Consider the following 20,831-nt stretch of genomic DNA (forward strand, 5'->3'; position numbering starts at 1 on the left):
TATATATATATAAAACAAATGTTAGCAAGAATAAATAAGAAACCAATGGCGTTGATGATCCATGATACTTTACGCCACAAAATAAAAACAAACTTCACTTCCGAAATTTGCCAAATTTTCCGACTCCCCAAATCCTTCTTGAATGCATCCCATGCAATAATAGAGTCTGCATCCAATTCATTTTTTTATCACATACATATATATCAACAATACATCCAATAGAGTTTGCGAAAAAAAATAGAAATAATATTTGTTCCTATATATTGGTAATTGTATACGTATCTAATAGAAAAGGTAAAGAAGCATTACTAAAGCTGACAGAGTTGAAATATGGACTTAGACATATTTAAACCTTATGTAAGTATTAAGTGGATTTAGAATAGATATTTGATCTATAGATAATTAATAAACATTCCTAAGCACAGTGGTTTCTGTTCACTTCGAGACCAAAAGTAGTAGTAACGCACTTCTTTTTCTTTGAAAAATAGGAATTTACAAAAAACTAATAAGTACAGTAACCAAGCTACGTCGAGGATTCAACCATACGTACACATCCGAATCCAGCTTGAAAATATGGATAGCTCGTATTTATGTATTGGATATTTACACTAATTAATAACAGCTTACTAATTAACATCAATTAGACTATATCTTCCTATTTTAAATTATTATATCCTTAGTTGCATAGAAGTCAGAACTAAATATACCATTAAGATCATTGTTGATTTAATTACAGAGGATTTGAAATATCAATCAGGTCAAACAATTAAAAGTGATATATGTCTTAAAGTTATGTTTTTTTTTTCTCAATATTTCCAACATAATTATAAGGAAATTACTCCTCCAAGGTTCCTCAGCTTACAACCAAGAAAACTTCATGCAGTTGCTGATAAGATCTAAATTTGATACTTCCCTTCACTATAACGTGTTTGTCCACCGTAACTAATAACCTAGTACCTGTATCTGTTTAAAGAAAAATAATTCTTTACATTTTTCAGGAAAAAAAAAACATGTGAACTGAATACCCAATGTCCATCTTGTACACTCTTTTTATAAATTGATTAAAATAAAAACATATAAATAAAAAAATTAACAGGCTACACGTTAAACCTTTTTTTTTTTCTTTACCTCCTGGAACAAAGAATTAACCATTTACAAATATATACAATAGAAAAATGGTATGTACATATACCGGCTATTTGATCATCTTGTTTTGCCGGGAGGGCATAGACACGTTCAACCTGTGAAATGAAAGCAATGGTATACGGTCGTTTTATGCCAGTTTTCACGGGAAAGGATACTTATAAGGAAATAAAATTTATAAAATCAAAGCATTTTTGTTCGAAATATTTACTCTCATTTTCCTAAATATTTTCCTCAACGTGTTATCAACTTTTCAATCCTATAACTGAAAAATTCAGGGTTTTGTGAAGAAATGAAGTCATTCGTGAAACATGATGTCTAAGAATATAGCTGCCTTCCGCCTAACCAATGTAGGTTGTTTTTTAAAATGTTTTTGATGCATTATGCCAGTATCACTGCAGCACGATGTGGATGTGATGGTTTCACCTCTGGGTAAAAAGGAGAAATGAATTATTTATGTTATTAAGCGCCAAACAGATATAAAAATTTTGTTCTATTCAAATTTGGTTATGGCATGTGTCTTTCGTCGATATTTAACCACTGAAATGACCGACGCCTATTATTATATACAATCCACTTTCAATCTCACATGATTATTCTTTCGAGAAAAGGTTAGTTTTTTCCTAGTAAGCAGTGAAACGCATGTCTCATAACGCTTCAGCTGCTGGCGCTCAATAAGTTAAGTTACCTATTGATTTATATTTTTTAGTTTACCTATAGTCTTTAGGTTTCAATAAACTGTCGATATACTTGTACTATAAGTCCTTTAACTGTTTGGTAAGGAGTTTCATTCTCAGTAAGCCTATGTTTATCGCCGTCAATTGCTGATGGAGATCTTCCTCTGGGCTGGTTATCCAATATGTGTCACCAGCCAAAAAGTTTTTATGGTCCGTTTGTTACAACACACTTCCACGAACGCCATGGTAATGTTTCTTGCAGCTTGGGCTTCCGAGTGTCCAAGTTTAAACTCATAAAAAAAAAATACTCGAAAATCGCGTATTTCCATGGCTATATTTGATAGCATACTAAGCAATGTGCAATCGATTGAAATGATAGTAAATATTATCAAACAACAGAGGAATAATAACGGCTCATTATTATCTCTAAACATAAAGGTAGTAAACAGGAGAAGTTCACTAATCCCGCTTTGAATTTATGAAATAATTAAAACTGACTTTAATATTAAGTTCAGTTCAGAGCTTGTTTTGCGCGAAAATTGAGACAAGCATACTTTAACGATAAGCCCACTGTTATCTTTTTTATGCCTCCACATTTCGCCAAATATACAGAGCGACGCTTTGAAAAAATCATCTACAAAAGTGTTGCTAAACCTTCAATCCTTCGAACAATCCTAAATGCTCCTTATTTTTTCACAAATAAAATTATCGATAAAGACTTCAATATGCCATTTGTTATAAATACAGCTACTTTAATTCCAAACTCCTTCCTTTCTCAATCCCACTAATTCGTAAACTCTCATTCCAATCTAGTCCCGATAACTCCGAGGCACTTAAAAAAAGAGGGCCTCCGGATCTTTTAACTTAAAACATCCCATTTACTTTTTATATTGTAAGAATACAGTTGTGAATTTCAATAAGTAAATACAACTTCTGGTGTTGCTAGGTGCTAGCCGTTATTTAGCTTACTAAGTCGACTTCACTTTACATCATTTACCACACTTAGAAACTGGATTTTCGTATAATTGCATCTTTAGCACGTTAGCTTCAAATTGACCCAAAGCCCAACAGATCATGAAAAGGACGTTCTATTAGCACTAATTTTATGTTGCACTTTTTGGTCATAAGCACGACTTATGCTAATTTTGCAGTCTTTCTGCTCAAAATTACGTTTTTTTTTAGTTTAAACTACAAATTATTATTTCATTTACGACTGTTTTGTATTAGCTGCTGCTCAACTGTGTTGAGTTACTGATACCCAACATACTGATCAGTCCAATAGACAATAATAAAAGGGATGTGAGAGAATTAGTCGAGACTACATAACGAATACATTGTTTTCTCCCTTTTCGACTCACTTTTACATCAAATTCTCTAACACATAATCTAATCAGGCAGGTAACTAGCAAAGACCACACAAATGAAAAAATACTTTCTCATATCATGAAGTGCTAATAAACCAGAAAATAATAAATAACAACAATTTATGATACCAAGATATCATATATCTAATATCTGCCATGGCTATCTAACGTATGTTCCTACGCTAAAACTTAATATTCTTTTTCCTACAGTAAATGGAGCGGGACAAGTAACGGTACAATATATAATTACCGTTTGCGTTATATTATTAAAGGCTGTTATATATTGCCGAAGGCGATTTTGGATTACGGAAATCAAAAATTAAAGGCAGTGTTATTTAAATTTAGCTCGGCTGAAGGGCGATACGAACGGGAGAATTACAAGTGCACGGGGGCAAGGCCGCCCGCCCTCCGAGAATGAGGAAGTCTCTCAGCTCTAGTACCTCTTTGCTATATCTATCTCTTTGCATTCGCTGCCCAAGTGCTCACAGCGAGGATATCATATTTCTTTCAAATAGAGATATTTAAATATTTTTTTAATAATGTATTAAAGATTTATCAATAAATAAAAAGAATTAGCCACTCCTCTACACCAAATGAAGCATGTCAGTTTGAAATCATGTGAGGACTTTTGGGGCGATTTGTTTATTTTTAATAATATTATTTGAAAAGTGGCAAAATAGATAATTAAAAATTAGCTAAGGCAAGCTTATTAATAAATCAAAATGAGTCTCTATTATTTTATTGTTTCAAGGGTTGATTTGGATAAATTTATTGACCTGGCTAGAATAGGCAGCAAAACGTTTTTAATTGTTGTAAATTTATATTTAAGATATGATGATTTATTATTAATAACACTGTTTTTAAAAGTTTTAATAATAAATACATAACAAAAGCTGTTATTTAATAGAATGACCTTCATTGCCGAAACGTTAGACATTTAAAGTGATAATAAAGAATCTTTGAGACTTAAATTGGACACAAATCATTTTATACGAACAATAAAACCAGGCTGGAAGAAACGAGAAGATTATATATTATTAATCATGTTAAATATATAAATTTAAATTATAAACAACTTTTTCTTGGTTTTTTTTTTTTTATTTAATTCGACTAATTATCAATCGAAAATGCTAAAGAAAACTGCTGATGATCCACATTAAGCACATCTTGTTTAACATAAATAATACATAATAATTTATGTACACAGTTTTATTCTTTTCATATATATTTCACATTAGTAGCCATTTTCATCTTTACCTCGGTCAAGTTATATATTAATAATATAATTATATTAAATTATATTTTCAAACATACAACATCTGAATATACTTGTGATCGATAGTTTAATGATAATTATGCTTAATCCTTGATCTTTATTTACTGGGCTATTTTTTAGAGTATATAAATTAATGTTTTAAAAAAGAATTTATTTTAAAGTAATTTCTAATTACTTTTATAATTATATAAATTAAGAAGTTATTCTTCAATTTTTTTTTGGTCAAAATTTATTATTTCTTTAACTAAATTAAACCCAAATTTTAAATTACCTTGCACTTTTCGAGTGTCCATAAAAACACACTCAAAATTTCACTTTTCACATTTTTTATCTTATTTCATTTTATCAACTTGGTTCAGAATTGCAGTTGCTCCATCTTTTGTAGCTTTTCTACAAGAGCAATATCTGCAGCCTTTCAGTGCACTTTACTGTTCTAATTTAATTTTTTTTTTTTTAATTTTTTTTTTTTGCAAAATGGAAATGGAGTTTTTTAATTGTTCAATTTATTTAAGAGTTCTTCATATGTTACATAAAAATTTCTTGTATCTGTTTTTCAGCTATTTTTCTTGCTTCTAAAAACTTTTTTCTATAAAGTATTTTAATATCCTGAACACTACTGCCCTTGGGGCCAATTCTAGAAAATCTTTTGTTATTCCTGACCTCCAGTTTGCATTTAGAACATCCCATTCTACCATAAAACAGAGTCATCAAGTGGTTGATGTTATATCTTCCAAATTGGAGTGCGGAATGTACTGCACGGGAGTCTTCCTCGATGTTGAACAAGCTTTTTTTGACAAGAGTCAGGCATTATTTAGAGCTCTGCTCTATAAACCTCATCAATTCCTTCCCCCTACATATTTCCTTTTAATCCGCTCCTACCTTTCTGATAGAACCTTTAAATCATAACCTAGCCTACTCATCCCTCTTTTCTCAGTCCGCCGGTGTTCCTCAAGGTAGTATCTTAGGTCCCATTCTTTATACGGTTTATACAGCTAACACTCCAACCCACCTTAGGACTGTGTTAGCACAATGCTAACAACATACACTGATGACACATGTATACTGTCTGTAAACAACGACCCAACTAATGCATCACAAACACTACAGGCACACAGAACATCCATTGATGAAGTGTGTCAAAACTGGAGAATCAAAATAAATCCTGACAAATCCCACCAGATCACCTTTACTCTCCGTCGTAAACCTCTACCCACCTGTCCCACAGTATCCTTATTAAATACTCCACTAACGCCTGTTGTACAGATTCGATGCTTAGAACTCTTGAAATCTTGACAAGAGACTTACTTGGAATCCACACACAAGACTGAAACGACAAGAAACTGCTCGTAGATTCCGATTGCTACAACACTTACTTGACAAACGCTCTAAACTTCCCATTCACTACAAAAAATTAGCATGCACTACGATAATCAGACCAATTTGGACATATGGAATGGGGCTCTACCAAACCATCGAATTTCTCCCGCATCCAACCCTTACAATCCAAAATTCTACGTGAAATCCTTGATGCTCTTTATTACGTTACAAATAAACTCATCCACAAAGATCTTAACCATCCCTGATAATCCTCCGAGACGTTTGAAAAGAAGATGGCCAATAATAATTTAAATGATTGCTTGAAGTACCAACAATGGGTAGTTCCTTCCCAAGATTTTCAAGTGTAAATGAAACATTCCACATATTTACTTATTTTATTTGTTATTATATTATGTACAGTTGTAAATTACATTAAATAAATAAATATCTTTTCTTGACATATCCAGAAAATCAAAATTGTTTGTGTTTATCTCGTGGAGTTGTCAGACCTTAGAAACATCTTAATACAATTTTATAGTAAGTTACTTCGTTTACAAAATGCCGAACCACGAAAAAAAAAAATATTTGAATTAAACTGAACAAGCGGTTTATGTGTTGTCAGAGCATCTTATGCGCCAATCGATCCTGGTCCAATCGTTTAGATTTATAAGTGTAGATTGATTTGCAGGTAAAGAAGACTACCTCTTTGTTTTGCAAATAAACTAACAATTATTTTTATAAACAATATTGTTATTCCTATGATGCTGTCTAAACTTGCACAAATGGTCGATACTAGTTGGTTTGAGACTCCTGGAAGATGGCCTTTCTTTGGTTTTCTTAACCAGGTCTATACCAAACCAAAGTGTAACTAAATTGTCAGTACTGTCACCACCTAAAAAGTAATCATTGGCTCTAAACTTCCGTTCCACAAGGATATGCAATAAATTTTTAACGATTTTATATTTAATTATGTAATTAATTATATCTATTGATTGCATATTATTGAGCCAATGTCCACAGAGTCACAAATATTTCTCAGGAATGCATTACTCTACCTCACAACTTCATGTGTTATTGGTCACAACCCCCTCTACTATTTACCGTGACTATCCACCAATCCGTCTTCTTCCCTTTACAAATGTTATTGGGTATTGGCATTCCCTTAAAGCCCATCGAGACTATCCTCCCGCTGATTAAATTTAAAGTGTCTGTTTTTATTTATTTGTCTAAATATCAAGTTCATTTTCATATTGAAAAGACAATACTTCAATCACTTACAGCTTACGATGGAGCAGACTAAGGGTTCTCTCAGACAAAATCCGCCAGCCGGTGCAGCTGCACCTAATCTCTCTCAGTGCTACTTAGTGACACTGTCTAACTATCAATTAGACGGATTAAGACCCTATTGGACTGGCTGATAGGCTTTTTTTGAGGGAACCATAAGACTAGGCTTGGTCATTAACTCCTTCATGGCATGTTTTTATTTTTCTCAAAACAACCCTACCGACTTTGTACTAACTTACCCTACATATAGCCTTTATCTTCTATTGAAAATTTAACGATTTAAATGGACGAAAAGTGCCTAAAAATTAAGACGGACGGCTTTTAACTAACCACTTTTGCGGCTAGAGAAACTTTATATAATAAAATTTAAATTCAGTTAAATTCAGAAAAAATAAAATAAATCCCATATAACCAATATGAATGTTTAGAAAAACCTACAACCTACTGTTCAGAAATAATAGTCATTACCTAATGAGAATCAAGGAACATAAGTATTTAAAACTGTATGCTCATTTAGCTACTCTTTCACTTATTGTGGATTGATAAACAATTCATAAATCTATGCATATTTAGACCAGTTTAATATGTTATGAAAACATAGGCTAGATTGTAGTTTCTTCCCACACTGAACTATCACTCGACATTGTACAGATGATATACGTATGATGTATGTTTACAACTGATGTAAGGAGAGAACCTAATACGGATGTTAGAACATATTGCATAAGAAAATAGCGACTCACACGAGACTAAGTCGGCAGACCTGTGTGAGAGCGGAAGGTCACATTGCGGAATATAAACACCTCCATGCTTTCTCCTCCACCTATCTGTTTTTCCAATAAGAAAATATGAACAATCTAGATCTTGGTCGATAGAAAAGCGAAATTATTATTCATTCACATAGAACACAGCGCATCTTGTTGAAATGTTGAGTGGAAAAATTTAAGACTACAAATATTACTTATTGGCATTAGGCTACAATCAGAAAACATGGGTTGAAACACCTGGTAGTTTGGCATGATGAAAATAGGCGGAAAAGTTTTCATAATTAGTGTACAAAATTTCTGTAAATTCCCGTCAATATTTAACTGATTTGGACTATATGCATATTAAGCAGCAGGAACAGCAACCATTTCGATGGTACTGATACATGAGAAAATAAATATGAATATTTATTGTCTACGATTCCTAGAAAAAACGAAATTGGTGATGCAATAAAGGAGGCAAATGCTTGTTATTTTCTAATGTAGAAATTGATTAGCTCACGATCTTCGTCCAGAAACTTAAAATTTAAAATAATAATTTACAAAACTTTTATGTTTCCTATTGTTGTATATGAATTCGAAACGTGACCTCATACATCAAGGGAGGAACAGCGACTTACCCTTTTTACCAATAAAGTATTGTGTAAAATATTTGCACAGAATAATAATGAGTTAACCGGAGAATTTAGAAAGCTACACAACGCCAAATTGCGTGAACTGCACCCGGTAAATGTCATTCAGGTGGGAGCATTGCGGCGAATCAGGCGGGTCTGTAGGTTGCAGGGATTAGTAACGAATGAATCCCTAAAAAGTTAATAAACACCAAACCATTCGCGCCTGCTATTGTTGATTTTGGTATCAGGCCATTCGTGCATATTATGAATGGAGTAGTGACAACCCTTTCCAATTTATATATTTCTTTAATTCTATCGCCAATTCCTGGTATTTCCTTAGTATTTTCTCCCATAGTGGAGCTTATATTATTATCGTTGGGGATCCCAACATCAATAAGTTCCACTTTCTGTTTTCTTAGATCTATAAGGAAGAAGTCTGACGTACTGTATGGTCCGTAATTATTGATTCATCCCAATATAGCCTGACAGAACCTTTTTGGAGGAGCTTATTTGAGTGGTACTTGTAATATGGGCTCTTATCTTCAATTAAGTTGTATTTCATCGCCAGGGCCTGATGCAAAGTTTTGGCGTGTTCCAGCAAGTATTCCATACCCTCCAGTGATATGTTGGATCGATTCAAGCGTTACTGAGCATAGACACTTAGCATCGACACTTATCCGGTGTTGTTAAGTCTTTTAGCACACGTTTTCTATATGATCTGGTGGCGATCACTCGATCTTGAATGCAGGTTCAGGGCAGTCAGACCATTATCCATTGTAACGATTGCCTGATAAAACACTAGTGGTTTTTGAATGGAAATATTGACCTAGGGATAATTCTTGCTTGAGGCACGCTTCTTTAATATTTATGAGTCCCCGTCCTCCTTTCCTGGATAAATAAAGTCTGGATTTGAATGATATGGGATGGTGGACCCGTTCTTGCGTGAGTGTCGTTTTTACAAGACGATCTAGTTCTTGTAGGCTGGTATTTGACCACTGTAATATACCAAAGCTGTAGCTTAGTGTTGGTATGATCCAAGTATTGATGGCCTTGATTTTCTGTTTTTCCAGAAAGTTGAGTCTTTAATATTTTTCGTAGTCTCATTTTCAGCATTATTATTAGCTCTTGTTTCACATCCTTACGAGCTATTTTGAGGTGCTGCTGTCTGTATTCCTAAATATTTATATTGTTCTTTGACTTCTAGTTCTCTGATGCGCTCATCTTCATTTAACAGCAGGTCTTGGGCATTGACCACCTTTCCCTTGTTCTCATGCAGCACCGCGCATTTATCAAGTCCAAATGACATGCTTATATCTTTGGTATAGGATGACACTATTTCACTCATACTTTGTAATTGTTGTTTGTTTTTTAACAAACATTTTTTTTCATGTTTTTTAAGCATATAGCTTAAGATCATCCATGTACCAGTTGTGGCTGACAGTGGTTGCCTCGCCCTTGGTATTGAGTTTGTAACCCACCTGGTCTGTAACCCTCCTCCGCACTATCCGAATAATGGGAAATATTATTATTATTATTATTGTGCTATATGGAATTCTCACATTGGTGTCGTAGGCAGACATACGGTAGATATTCGTATTTGTTTAAACATTTTTATCTCATCCACACAAATAAATTCAGCATGTTTAACTAAGACGACCTCACTCCTTTAGAACAGTGATATTTGTTTGATGTAACAATGTAACCATTCCCCTCTTACATTTACTTGAGTTGCAGTTGATTATTTAAAAAAAGTGAATTGCTAGAGCGAAAAGAGGTTGAATAAAATTAAGTAATTCACAAATTGAAATGTTGTAATGTCGAGCTTCAATTTAAAATTATTAATTTGTTTCGCTATCTGGCCTTCACAATTTTAAATTTTTTTACCCTCCTATAAAATCAAAAAATAGATGAAATATTCATTAAATTTTAAAGAAAACCTTAAATTTATTCCTGATTTCTGTAATCCAATCATATAATAACAATTAATTGAAGTACCCTACCTTCTAAAATATCTCTTTAAACTTTGATCCTTTAATAAATCTAGTCATTTGCCAAGCTTGATTGTTGTAGTTATATACTTAAAGATTGTTATGTAGTTGAAAATTTGAGACACCCCCTAATTGTGGGTAAACAGAATTATGTTTAAAAACCTATTTATTTGTTCGACTTTTTTCTATTAAATTTATAAAAGCAGCTAATTGATTATATAAAATTATATAAAATTTTAAAAAATCCTATTCTAAAAAAATATTAAATTATAGATGCTGAAGAGGAAGTCCCCAGTTTTCAAGAAATGTCGAAGATAAAAATAAATAAATTAAGATTAAAAAATATACTATACATATGTCTTCTCTATACTATATCTAAAATTCAATTCTGTATGATATTTTTCGATATATCATGTCTAAATTAGATTGTGATTAATTCTGTGCGGATTTGAAACACTATTTGGATGACTGAATCGTTAAAATCTTTTAAGATGAAGCAACTAAAAGATTTAAAAAGGATGAGATAAGAGATTTCTAAACGTCTTATCTGGAAGATAGATAGTCACCTCAAATTCTGTTAGAAACACGTACATTTGAAAACATCTAAAGCAATAAGCCATCTCTTTTTCATGATTTAAAAATTAATAATTTCAATTATCAACATTCGGTTTGTAACAATTTTGTTATTTTTTCCCATACTTTTCTCTTAGTCGCTTCTTTAAATTGAGAGAGACGTGAGCAGCAAGGAAAGGTGTTACTTATACCATAGTGTAAACTAAGGTTTAATGGGATATCGTTTTTAAAAAAAGAATGACAATTGCGAATTAAGAATAAATAATAATTGCACCAAAGTAAGTGCTTATCTTCCGTCTTTATCACAGGCTGATGTCTCAAATCGATTAAATAACAGATCACACTTTAAAATCATGTCTTCTGCATCATAGCTCAACTTCACTGTTTAGTTCGAATTATATGTCTCTCCATTGAATAATTACAAAGATACAATTCAATAAATTAGCAGTAGCTCGTTACAAGGCAAAGTTTTTATTTTTAATTTTAATTTATTTATTGATATTTACGACTGCATTAAAAATATACACAAGTAAATTTTATATTATTTATACAATTGATATAATTCTGTGCTGATTTTAAACACTATTTGGATGACTGAATCTTTAAAATCTTTTAAGTTAAAGCAACTAAAAGATTTAAAAATGATAAGATATGGGATTTGAGATTAGAGAGCCCAATAACATTTCTCGAGGAGAAGACCTCGAGGCCATCTTCTTTTAAGATGCCTAGGAGGATTATCAGGTATTGAAGGAAAAGTCAGGTTAGAAACAAGTGGGTTAGGGTGGTTTGGGATTTTATCATGGAAGGATTGGTATCTGGTTTGGGCGAATTGGCGACATATGGAACATTGAGGTCCTGATGGATAACTTGTTGTTTATTTTTGTGACAAAATAAGGAGCATTAAGGATTTTAGACTGAGAGAATTTGATAGTTAGGTAGAGGCCCAAAGCCCAACTCCGTAAGTCCAGATAGGCCTTATTACAGTCATATAAATGAGTCTTTTGTAATAAGATGGAAGTTAAGACAGTTTGTCTGGTAAGTGTTGTAATAGTCGCAATAACGAACAGTTTCTTCTTTTCAGTTTTGAGTTAGGATTCCAGGTCAGTCGTTTATCCAGATGTAGTCTTAGGTAACGGATCTGTTCGACTTGAATATATATATATATATATATGTGTTATTAAAGGATACTGTGGAGCAGGATCATGACAAAGCAAAATTTATTACTTTTTTCTAATAATTATGTTTTTATACCTCTTGAAAATTTGAAAATTACAATTTAAAAAAAAAAATGATGTCTTAAAGGTTTAATTTAAAAAATAAATATGCAGAGAGGGGGGGGCGAGATTTAGTGTAACACGATAACAGCATCACATAGAAGAGGAAATATAACACCATACATAAAATAGTAGCCCATTCATCAGCTTTTCACAAGCTACAAATAATATGCTGACAATTGAGAGTGAATAATTTGGCAATATAGAGTGAATACGTCGTGGAACACATTAAAAAAAAATGTATATTCATTAGTTTAATTTAACAATTTATTTATAAATTTATATTAAGTAGTTTAATTTAAATTATTAAATGAAATGAAAAAATAATTTTACTCTGGAACATATGTTCCCTTAGAATAAATACATGGTTTATACATTATGATTTAATTTATTATGTTATTTAGCTGTTTAGTTTAATTTATTATGTTATTTAGTAGTTTATTTTATATTTAGTTAAAAGTTTAGAAAGGAATAGACCATTCATTAGTTTTTACATGGCCCAAATAATAAACTGTAAGAATACTTTGGCAATGAGAAGGTGGAAGTCGTGGAACAAAAAAAAACAGTTTATATTATCACCAACAAGATTTTCCTTAACTGATTTAATTTCATTATTTTAGAACAAATAAGGTCTTATTATTAATTCAACTTTTTATTAGTTTTTTTAAAGTAAACTTCTATTAAATATTAAGAAGGGAGGGAGAAGAACAAAGCCCACCTAAAATATTCTTAGATTATCACCTTCGATGTTATGAGAAGTCTAATCGATTTTACCCATGAGTACCTATTATCCATACTTCAGACACATTAAAAGAAATTTCCAAGATTCGTTAATTTCCCCCCACTGTAGATCTAGTACCGTCCAATCTGGCCTCTTTCAAAATGAATGAATGATTTGGAATAGAGATTTTATGAATATTAATAACCAACAAGTTATAATCGAAGATTAAATCTGCGTATCAGTATATGCGTCTATTATCATATCATACTGCACCAATAATGATGAGCGTATTTATTAATATTAACATTTAAAAGTTGTCCACAACTGTCCAAGTCCTTGAAGGTTTGAAATGAATTTAAGAATAAATATGTTTATAAAAATTTCTTCGTTTCTGTTCTAAAAAGAACAATTATGAAGTTAATTAACTAAAATTAATGGAGCTGTTATTTCGCCAAAACATTTGCACAGATAATAATTAAGTAAGGATTCTAATCACACGACACTCATTAAATACATGCAGATATGTTCCTACGGTTTAATTTTACATACTAAAGGGAACCGATAGAACAGGGACGTGATTTGATGTATGTAAAATATTATTTCTCACAAAACAAATTATATTTAGTGTTCAACAATTATGAAACTGATACCTAAATTCATGTCATTAAGGATTTAAAAGTCCTTAAATAAAAACAAACAAACTTATTAGGGAACGATCGAATACTGGTATTTGTAATTTCCACTATTTAATGTATTTCATAACAAATATCTTCCATGCTGATTCATCTAATCATATTTAGAGTGATTTTCCATTAAATTTAATAACACCACTATCTCTGTTTCTATCAACAAATAACATAACTGGGAGTTTGCTACTGCTTATGTAACGAAAGGTAATAATTAAAATCATCGAAATTTTAAATATAATTATACAGAAAAAAATTTGATATATTTATATAAGCCATCGAGAAATATTTTCAACCCTAAACTCATCTAAAATAGAAGCATGCATTGATACACCAACCCTTTCTAGTGTTTCTAAATACATATTTTTATTTTAATACTCACAGTGCTAAGGTGACAGGGTTGATTCTGTCATCCTATAGTTTTCTCCGAGGCACTCTTTAAACTTGAGGAAAAACGGAATAGAACTCACAACGTAAACCCAAAACACAGATCAAGTCCGGATATCGAATTTAGGAAAATGGAACGAAAGAGAACAAGTTTAAGAAAGACACTAATACGAGGGAAGAATCTTGTAAGAACAACACTGCCGCCGACGGATCCCTCTTCGACTGCCCTATCGCCTCGACTCTAATGTGATAACAGCCTGATATGAGATAATAGTTCTAGGCCTGGTTATGTAAGGCCTCTTCAGTCCTTGTCTTCTGTTTATATCTTTCTTCTACATTAATTATGTTTCAGTTCTTTAATACAATCCTCTTTGTTTTTGTGGGGCATTATCAAATTTTACCGCCATTATTACACTTCAGTCTAGATCAGGGCTAGTCAACTTCTGTATATCCAATAGACTTCTCTTCAAGGGCGGATCTACGCTGAGGAAACCGGAGCAATGCCCTGGGTCCCTCGAAATATGGCGCCCCAAGACGGGATAAATATCAAGTAATATTTCGTTCGTAATGTTGTTGCTTCACTCCTTTGTTTTCAGATGAATTCAGAAAGGTATAGTTTATCAGTTTGTTATCAGCCACTTTATTCTGTCAGTGTAAGTTGACTTTTGTAAAATATTTGAAAGACTTTGCTATTTGTAAAGCACAGTTCATTAATGTCTACTTACTCTGATGTATTTCATGTTTCTGATTAAATAGACATCTATAATTAGTTACAATAGCAGAATCAGGGAACTTTTTTTACAAATTTAAATAATTAAATTTTATATAATACCAATTAACTTGGTTAGAATTAACTAGCAGGTTTAACATTGATTTAGATTGAAAATGAACGAATAATTAAATCGGCTTAACTAACTTATATTTTTCGACAGAAAAAATCTAAGAAGTTATTATTATAACACAATGTAAAACTGATTCATAATACATAAATGACAACCTCCGTTTTACAACGAGTTTATAATTTTAACATAATTTGCAATTACCTCTTTCATCCTCTATCCTATTCTTCTCAACTTCAATGAGACCAATCCACATTTCTTGTTTTTCTTTAATAGTGGCACACCTTGCATAACACCAATTTTACAGACACATATAAACATTTTTAATATACATTAATTCAAATATTGACGTCATACTTTATTCTATTCTTTTAATTTTTTTTGTATATTAGATTTGATATATAAATATATATAAAATAGAAACAAATATTTGTCTCTTAGAAATGAATTTACAAAATAATCATATTGTACCAGAGCTTTATACCATTTTCAAGAAACAATATATTCAAATTAACCAAGTCATATTTTTATTGTAAATTGTACAAAATTTAAACAAAAGTCGAAAAAGAAAATAGAAATCACAACAAAAATGTGCAATGACCAAAGTGAAAAAATCTTAAATAATTAAAGTAAAAAAATAAAATGAAATAAACATTGACAGGCTATAATAGAATGAATAATAAAATTTCTGGATATGATTGTTATTCATTAAATCTAGATCTTGAATTTTTCTTGTGACCAATAAAATCCCTATAGATAAAGCCCTCCTTATTGTAGAAGACAAATGGTAATCTACTTAACCCCAAACCTCTTTTAAACATTCCTCTTATCTAGAATCACTACAATTCAGTAGAGAAACCATCTATTCTACACCCCTTGTTCCACTCCCAACGGTAATTCCTCTTGTATTAACAAAACACAAAACAAACTCATAAAAAATCTTTTTACTGGGTTCAGATCGTAATTCAATGCTTAGTAAAACTATTTCAAATAATTTTCTATATTCAATAGTATTAGAATAAGCTATTTTGTAGGGCTATTTCAAAATTTCATGTACCAGGAAAAAATTGTGAAAAATGAAATCATGTTTAACCTCTTTTAGCTTTAAAAATTAACGCCATTCTTTATAATCAACCACTTTTTATTGAATTATAAAGAAATTTTATAATAAATAAAAACAAATTATAAAATAAAATTGATAAGGTTCAAATCATAAATTCTTCAAAAACTATATAAGTACTTCTTTTTAAACAGACTCTTGAGATATTAGTGCTAGTATGATAATTACATCACATAAAAATGTTCATAAAACTAATTATGAATAACTTAAAACATACTCTTTCATTATAAAAGTTTATTTACATTTTTTACAATAAATTAATTTACAGTATATGTATAAATAACAATTAAAATATAAACAATCAATCTTGAAAATTAAGTTCTTTGTCTCATAAGTTCATAAACAAAATTTTCAACTTAATTAAATTTAAATTTCGAAATTAAAAATAAATAATCCGAGTTCACTTCTTAAAAATTGTATATCATTCAAAATACCAATAATCATTCAACAGAAGTAAGTAATTGGTACGTCTTGCAAAATCATATCTAAGTAGCTAAATATTTATGCTTGAAGAACAGGTCGCTCATACTTTCCTTCCAGGCGCTCATTTGTATGAGCATAACCAGTTCCTCCCTGTAAATTAATTTAATTTAATTTTTTAAAAACTCTATAAACATGTTAAACCAAGTAGTAAAAAATATACCCTTTGCATTGGAATAATATCTCTCTCAGTGAGTTTTTCACCAGTGAGGGGGTGAATCCAATCTTTCTTGATAATTTTTTCAACACATTCCATGGTAACAACGTCACCTCTGAAAAAAAAATAATAATTTAAAAAAAATATATTGAAACTTTTGAAATTAAAAATTATACCAAACAAGCTAAATAATTAAATTAATAGTTATTTTTATCTTGAAAATTACATAAGAGTAACAAAATTGAAAATATAACTGAAAATTTGAAATAACCATAGAAAATAGTACAAGAGAAGACAAAATTTCTTTATTTGTTCATTATACCTTATAAAGTTATCTTTTGACTTTCAAAGCAATATTTTTGGAAAAATATATAAATAAAAAATAATAATAATATCCACTGTTAATTTCATAGAGTATAAATCACACAAGTACTAGTGTTTTTATGCACTTTCCACATCCTATACTTGCCATTTTTTCTATTTCATAAAATGTAAAAGTGTAATACTGAAATTAGGAAAGACTTTTGCTCTTCTTGAACACAGACACTCAGATTATGAACCATACGGGAACATTTTTTAAAAATTATGCAAAAAAGACCTAGCTTCAACAGCGATAAGACCATGAATATAAAGAAGTTCTGAAAGTAAAACTATGAAACAGAGACTACAATGGAACAGTAGAAGAAATATGAACAAGTTTAAAATGGATATGAACCAGCCATAGAGATATTGAAAGTATGGAAAATGGAGGCGCTCAACCTTTCAGTGAACAGCCCTGAAGAAGGCTAGAAACTCTAGCCGAAACGTCGGCACATTAAAATAAGTTAATCATACTTATTTGTGTTTCATTGACCGCACCCCCAACCATCTTCTCCTCATTTATCATCCACGGTCAACTATCTCTCATAATTATGGAAAATAACATAGCTCTCATATACAAAAGTACTTATTTATTGCTCCACCTGTACACAAGGTGGAAGTAGAAGTATAACTTCTGAGTTTTGCACGACAGAGCAATAATATTCTATTTCCCAAGGTCTCTAAAGGGATAAGACCCATTTAGGCTTATTATAACTTATGCAAGTGAGACTTGGACAATCAACAAATATGTGGCAGATAAAATAGAAACATTTCAAGTTCTCAGACATAGGGCCAGAATCAGAAAAGGAGAGGAGAAATAACAAAGAAGCATACCAGCACTATCAGAAGAGGAAAGTGTCCATGATTATAAAGATAGGTCTAAAATGGTAAGGGGCATTTTTCACAAGACGGATAACACAATAGTAGCCAAAAATATGTATGTATGACCCAGATATAGTGTACCTAAGAGGTAGAACCAAGACAAGGTGAGATAGAGTGAACAATGACTTCTAAAAGCTGGAAATTAGAATTAATATAGTAAAAAATAGAGCCCAGTGAGAAAGGCTTGTCGAGCAGGCCAGAGGCAACTAAAAGCACTTGTACCACCAAAGAAAAAGAAAGGTCAGAAATGCTTATTAGTATTTTTCAGTGGTGAAATAACTTACCTCGCACTATTTGTCCAGAAACTTATAAGTTAGGATTTACAAAACTGTTCCTAAAGGATAGAGAAGCTAAGTCGCATACATCAAGTGAAGATTAATGCCTTATGGTTTTTTGAAAATGAAATATTGTATATAATAATGATGAAGGATGAGTCAACAAAAGAATATGAACAGCTGCAATCAGTAAAGCATTACAAGAAATAAACTATACAGTCAAATAGATATATAGAATGGTTAAAATGAGTTAATAATATTTCAGCTCCAGAAAATTAAATAGTGAACTAAGATTGAAGAGGTATTCGAAGAGAGGAAAGAAGAACATGATCCTTAGGATTTATGAGGGATTAGCAGCAAAGAACAGCAAAGAACTAAGAATAAACATTATAATTAGATCACTAATAACAAACAAATTAATAAACAGTTCTTACGTGGTTCTTATTACAGCACAAGGAACAGCATTGCTCAAAATATCGTGAGTAACAGCACACATGTATCGATTATCTTTAATAATTAATGATTTTTTATCATCAGGATCTTTCACTAAAGTAAACTTAACATCGATTAAATCTTTTAATCTCAATGGTTTATTGGTCATTGGACAATATACGGTCTTATCCTGAAACAAGAGAAATTTAAAAGAATTGCTATAATATTAAAATTAAGCACATACCAGCATTACTTACATTCACAATGAAAAGAATATGAATACAATATAACAATAAATGACATACTGTAACAACTGGTAAATTACTATAGCTCACAAATAGAAACTTTTTAGGGAAATATATTTTAGTACACACTGACGTAACATAAAATGTCAACAAACAGAAGAATCCATAAGTTTATGCTGGCCATTCAACCCCTTCATGTGATTTGTAGTATACCTACATAATTTTTTCCAACATTGAGGATTTAAATAATTCAGAAAAAGTTGGAATACAATTAGGCAGTTCATCAGTGTTATATAGATTTCAAAAAGTCTTACAATTCTATTGATTGCCAGAAGTTGTAAAATATTTTGATTGAAACGTTTAATAATAAGGTAGGAACCGGTAATTATTCTGAGAAGTTAGTGGTCAGTCGGGTTTAAAACAAGACAATTATGGGTGAGGATATGGAGCCTATTAATACAACAATGTTGATAAACTCCAGTAAGGAACTAAGTCAATTTCAAAATTGTATGGCTTGCACCTTCTATCCAAAAACTTGAAAGAAGAATTTACAGAACTATTTTCCTTCTGACTGTTTATGATGGATGAGAAACTTGACCTCTTACACTAAGAGAATAACAGCGCCTTAAGGTTTTTGAAAATAAAGCATTGCCCAAAATATTTGGACGCTGAATTAAGGGAACTGCACCTGGTAAATATAATTCAGATTATAGCACTGCAGCTTATAAGATGGGCCTGCAAGGATGTAGGACTTACTAACGAACAGAACCCAAAGATGTTAATAAACACTGTACTGATGAGTAAACGTCCAAGGGGTGGACCAAAATGCAGATGGGAGGATTGCATTAAAACCGATTTAGCAGATTTAGAGGAGCATCATTGGACAGATGTATATAGAGAATGATAGGTGGTATCGACATCGAACCTTCATGTTCGCTAAGCCTTTATTACTTTGAGGATTTACACAAGATGCCTTTATGAATGAAGTATTAATTTATATTTTTGAAGAGTTTGGAAAAACATAACACTTAACAAAATATAAATCAATAATGTTTTTTCAGAGTATCTAGGTCATAATGTAGGTTTTGATATGTTATTAATACTAATATAGACTTAGGCATTGATTGATAAAAATATCTAAAATCAAACTGAAATGGTAACATATCTGTTAATTTAAATTAAACCAAAAATTTAAATTGAGATTTAAAAAATGATTCCTTGAATTATGTAAGTTTTTAAAACAAATTTAATGTTCAATTGATATTATAAAAATAATTAAAGAATATTATTTTGAAAGTAGGATTTTGTTACATATAAAAAGTTGATTACTGTTAAAATTAATAAGTATATAAGCTATATAATCCTAAATGGACAGACATTCTGAGAAAAATGAAAAAATTAACTATACCATAAATTTTGTCTACCGTTCATACAAACAAAAATATTTTGAGGGAGCTCCTGAGTTGATACCTTTGAAGGTAGTTGGTTCAATCATAGACCTTCATAATAAGAATTGGCTTTAACTTAAATTTTTATTTTAAAGAATTTCTTAAATGAAAATATATGGATAACTTACAGGTTTTTCTAACTTTTTTATTTTTACTTCAGGTGTTTTTGATGGAATCCAAAAACTTGGAAGGTTTTTATCCCTTCCTTCAGTCATATTAGAAACAGATGGTGAATCATTTTTTCTCTCTATAAAAATAAAATCTAACATTATGTACAGGCAAAATTGTTACATTTGACAAGACTTATTACTAACAATGAAAACCTAAACAAACCTTTTGAAGCATTGCTTTGATTACTGACAATATTTTTTTCAATTTTTAAAAAATCGTTAAGTTTTGATCTCCTTTCTGCTTCAGCAAGTTCTTCCAGTTCAGCCTAAAACAGAAACATAAATTAAACACAGTCAATAAATCTAAAATTTAAAAGGAAAGTAAAACTATAGTTTAATCATATGAAGTAGTATA

General features: G+C 31.0%; 2 protein-coding genes across 3 annotated transcripts in view; both read right to left on the minus strand.

The window, feature by feature from the left end:
• Positions 1–14,298, minus strand: part of cyc (basic helix-loop-helix ARNT-like protein cyc) — a 145,892-nt gene extending 131,594 nt beyond the window's left edge. For both annotated transcript variants that reach the window (XM_024363162.2, XM_024363159.2), the window contains exon 1: positions 14,064–14,298. The gene's annotated coding sequence lies outside the window, so the exon portion shown is untranslated. The remainder of the gene's footprint in view (positions 1–14,063) is intronic.
• Positions 14,299–16,426: 2,128 nt separating this feature from the next.
• The window catches only part of LOC106677789 (nitric oxide synthase-interacting protein homolog), a 6,394-nt gene continuing 1,989 nt past the window's right edge, over positions 16,427–20,831 (minus strand). Inside the window, exons 3-7 of the mRNA XM_014415905.3 lie at positions 20,640–20,742; positions 20,435–20,553; positions 18,616–18,803; positions 16,671–16,779; positions 16,427–16,600 (exon numbers count right to left, since the gene is read on the minus strand). Coding sequence (XP_014271391.1) covers positions 16,529–16,600; positions 16,671–16,779; positions 18,616–18,803; positions 20,435–20,553; positions 20,640–20,742 — 591 coding nt within the window. The 3' untranslated portion in view covers positions 16,427–16,528. The remainder of the gene's footprint in view (positions 16,601–16,670; positions 16,780–18,615; positions 18,804–20,434; positions 20,554–20,639; positions 20,743–20,831) is intronic.

This window comes from Halyomorpha halys, unplaced genomic scaffold, assembly GCF_000696795.3.
Source record: "Halyomorpha halys isolate HHAL.00 unplaced genomic scaffold, Hhal_1.1 Scaffold108.1, whole genome shotgun sequence".
In the NCBI taxonomy this organism is placed as follows: domain Eukaryota; kingdom Metazoa; phylum Arthropoda; class Insecta; order Hemiptera; family Pentatomidae; genus Halyomorpha; species Halyomorpha halys.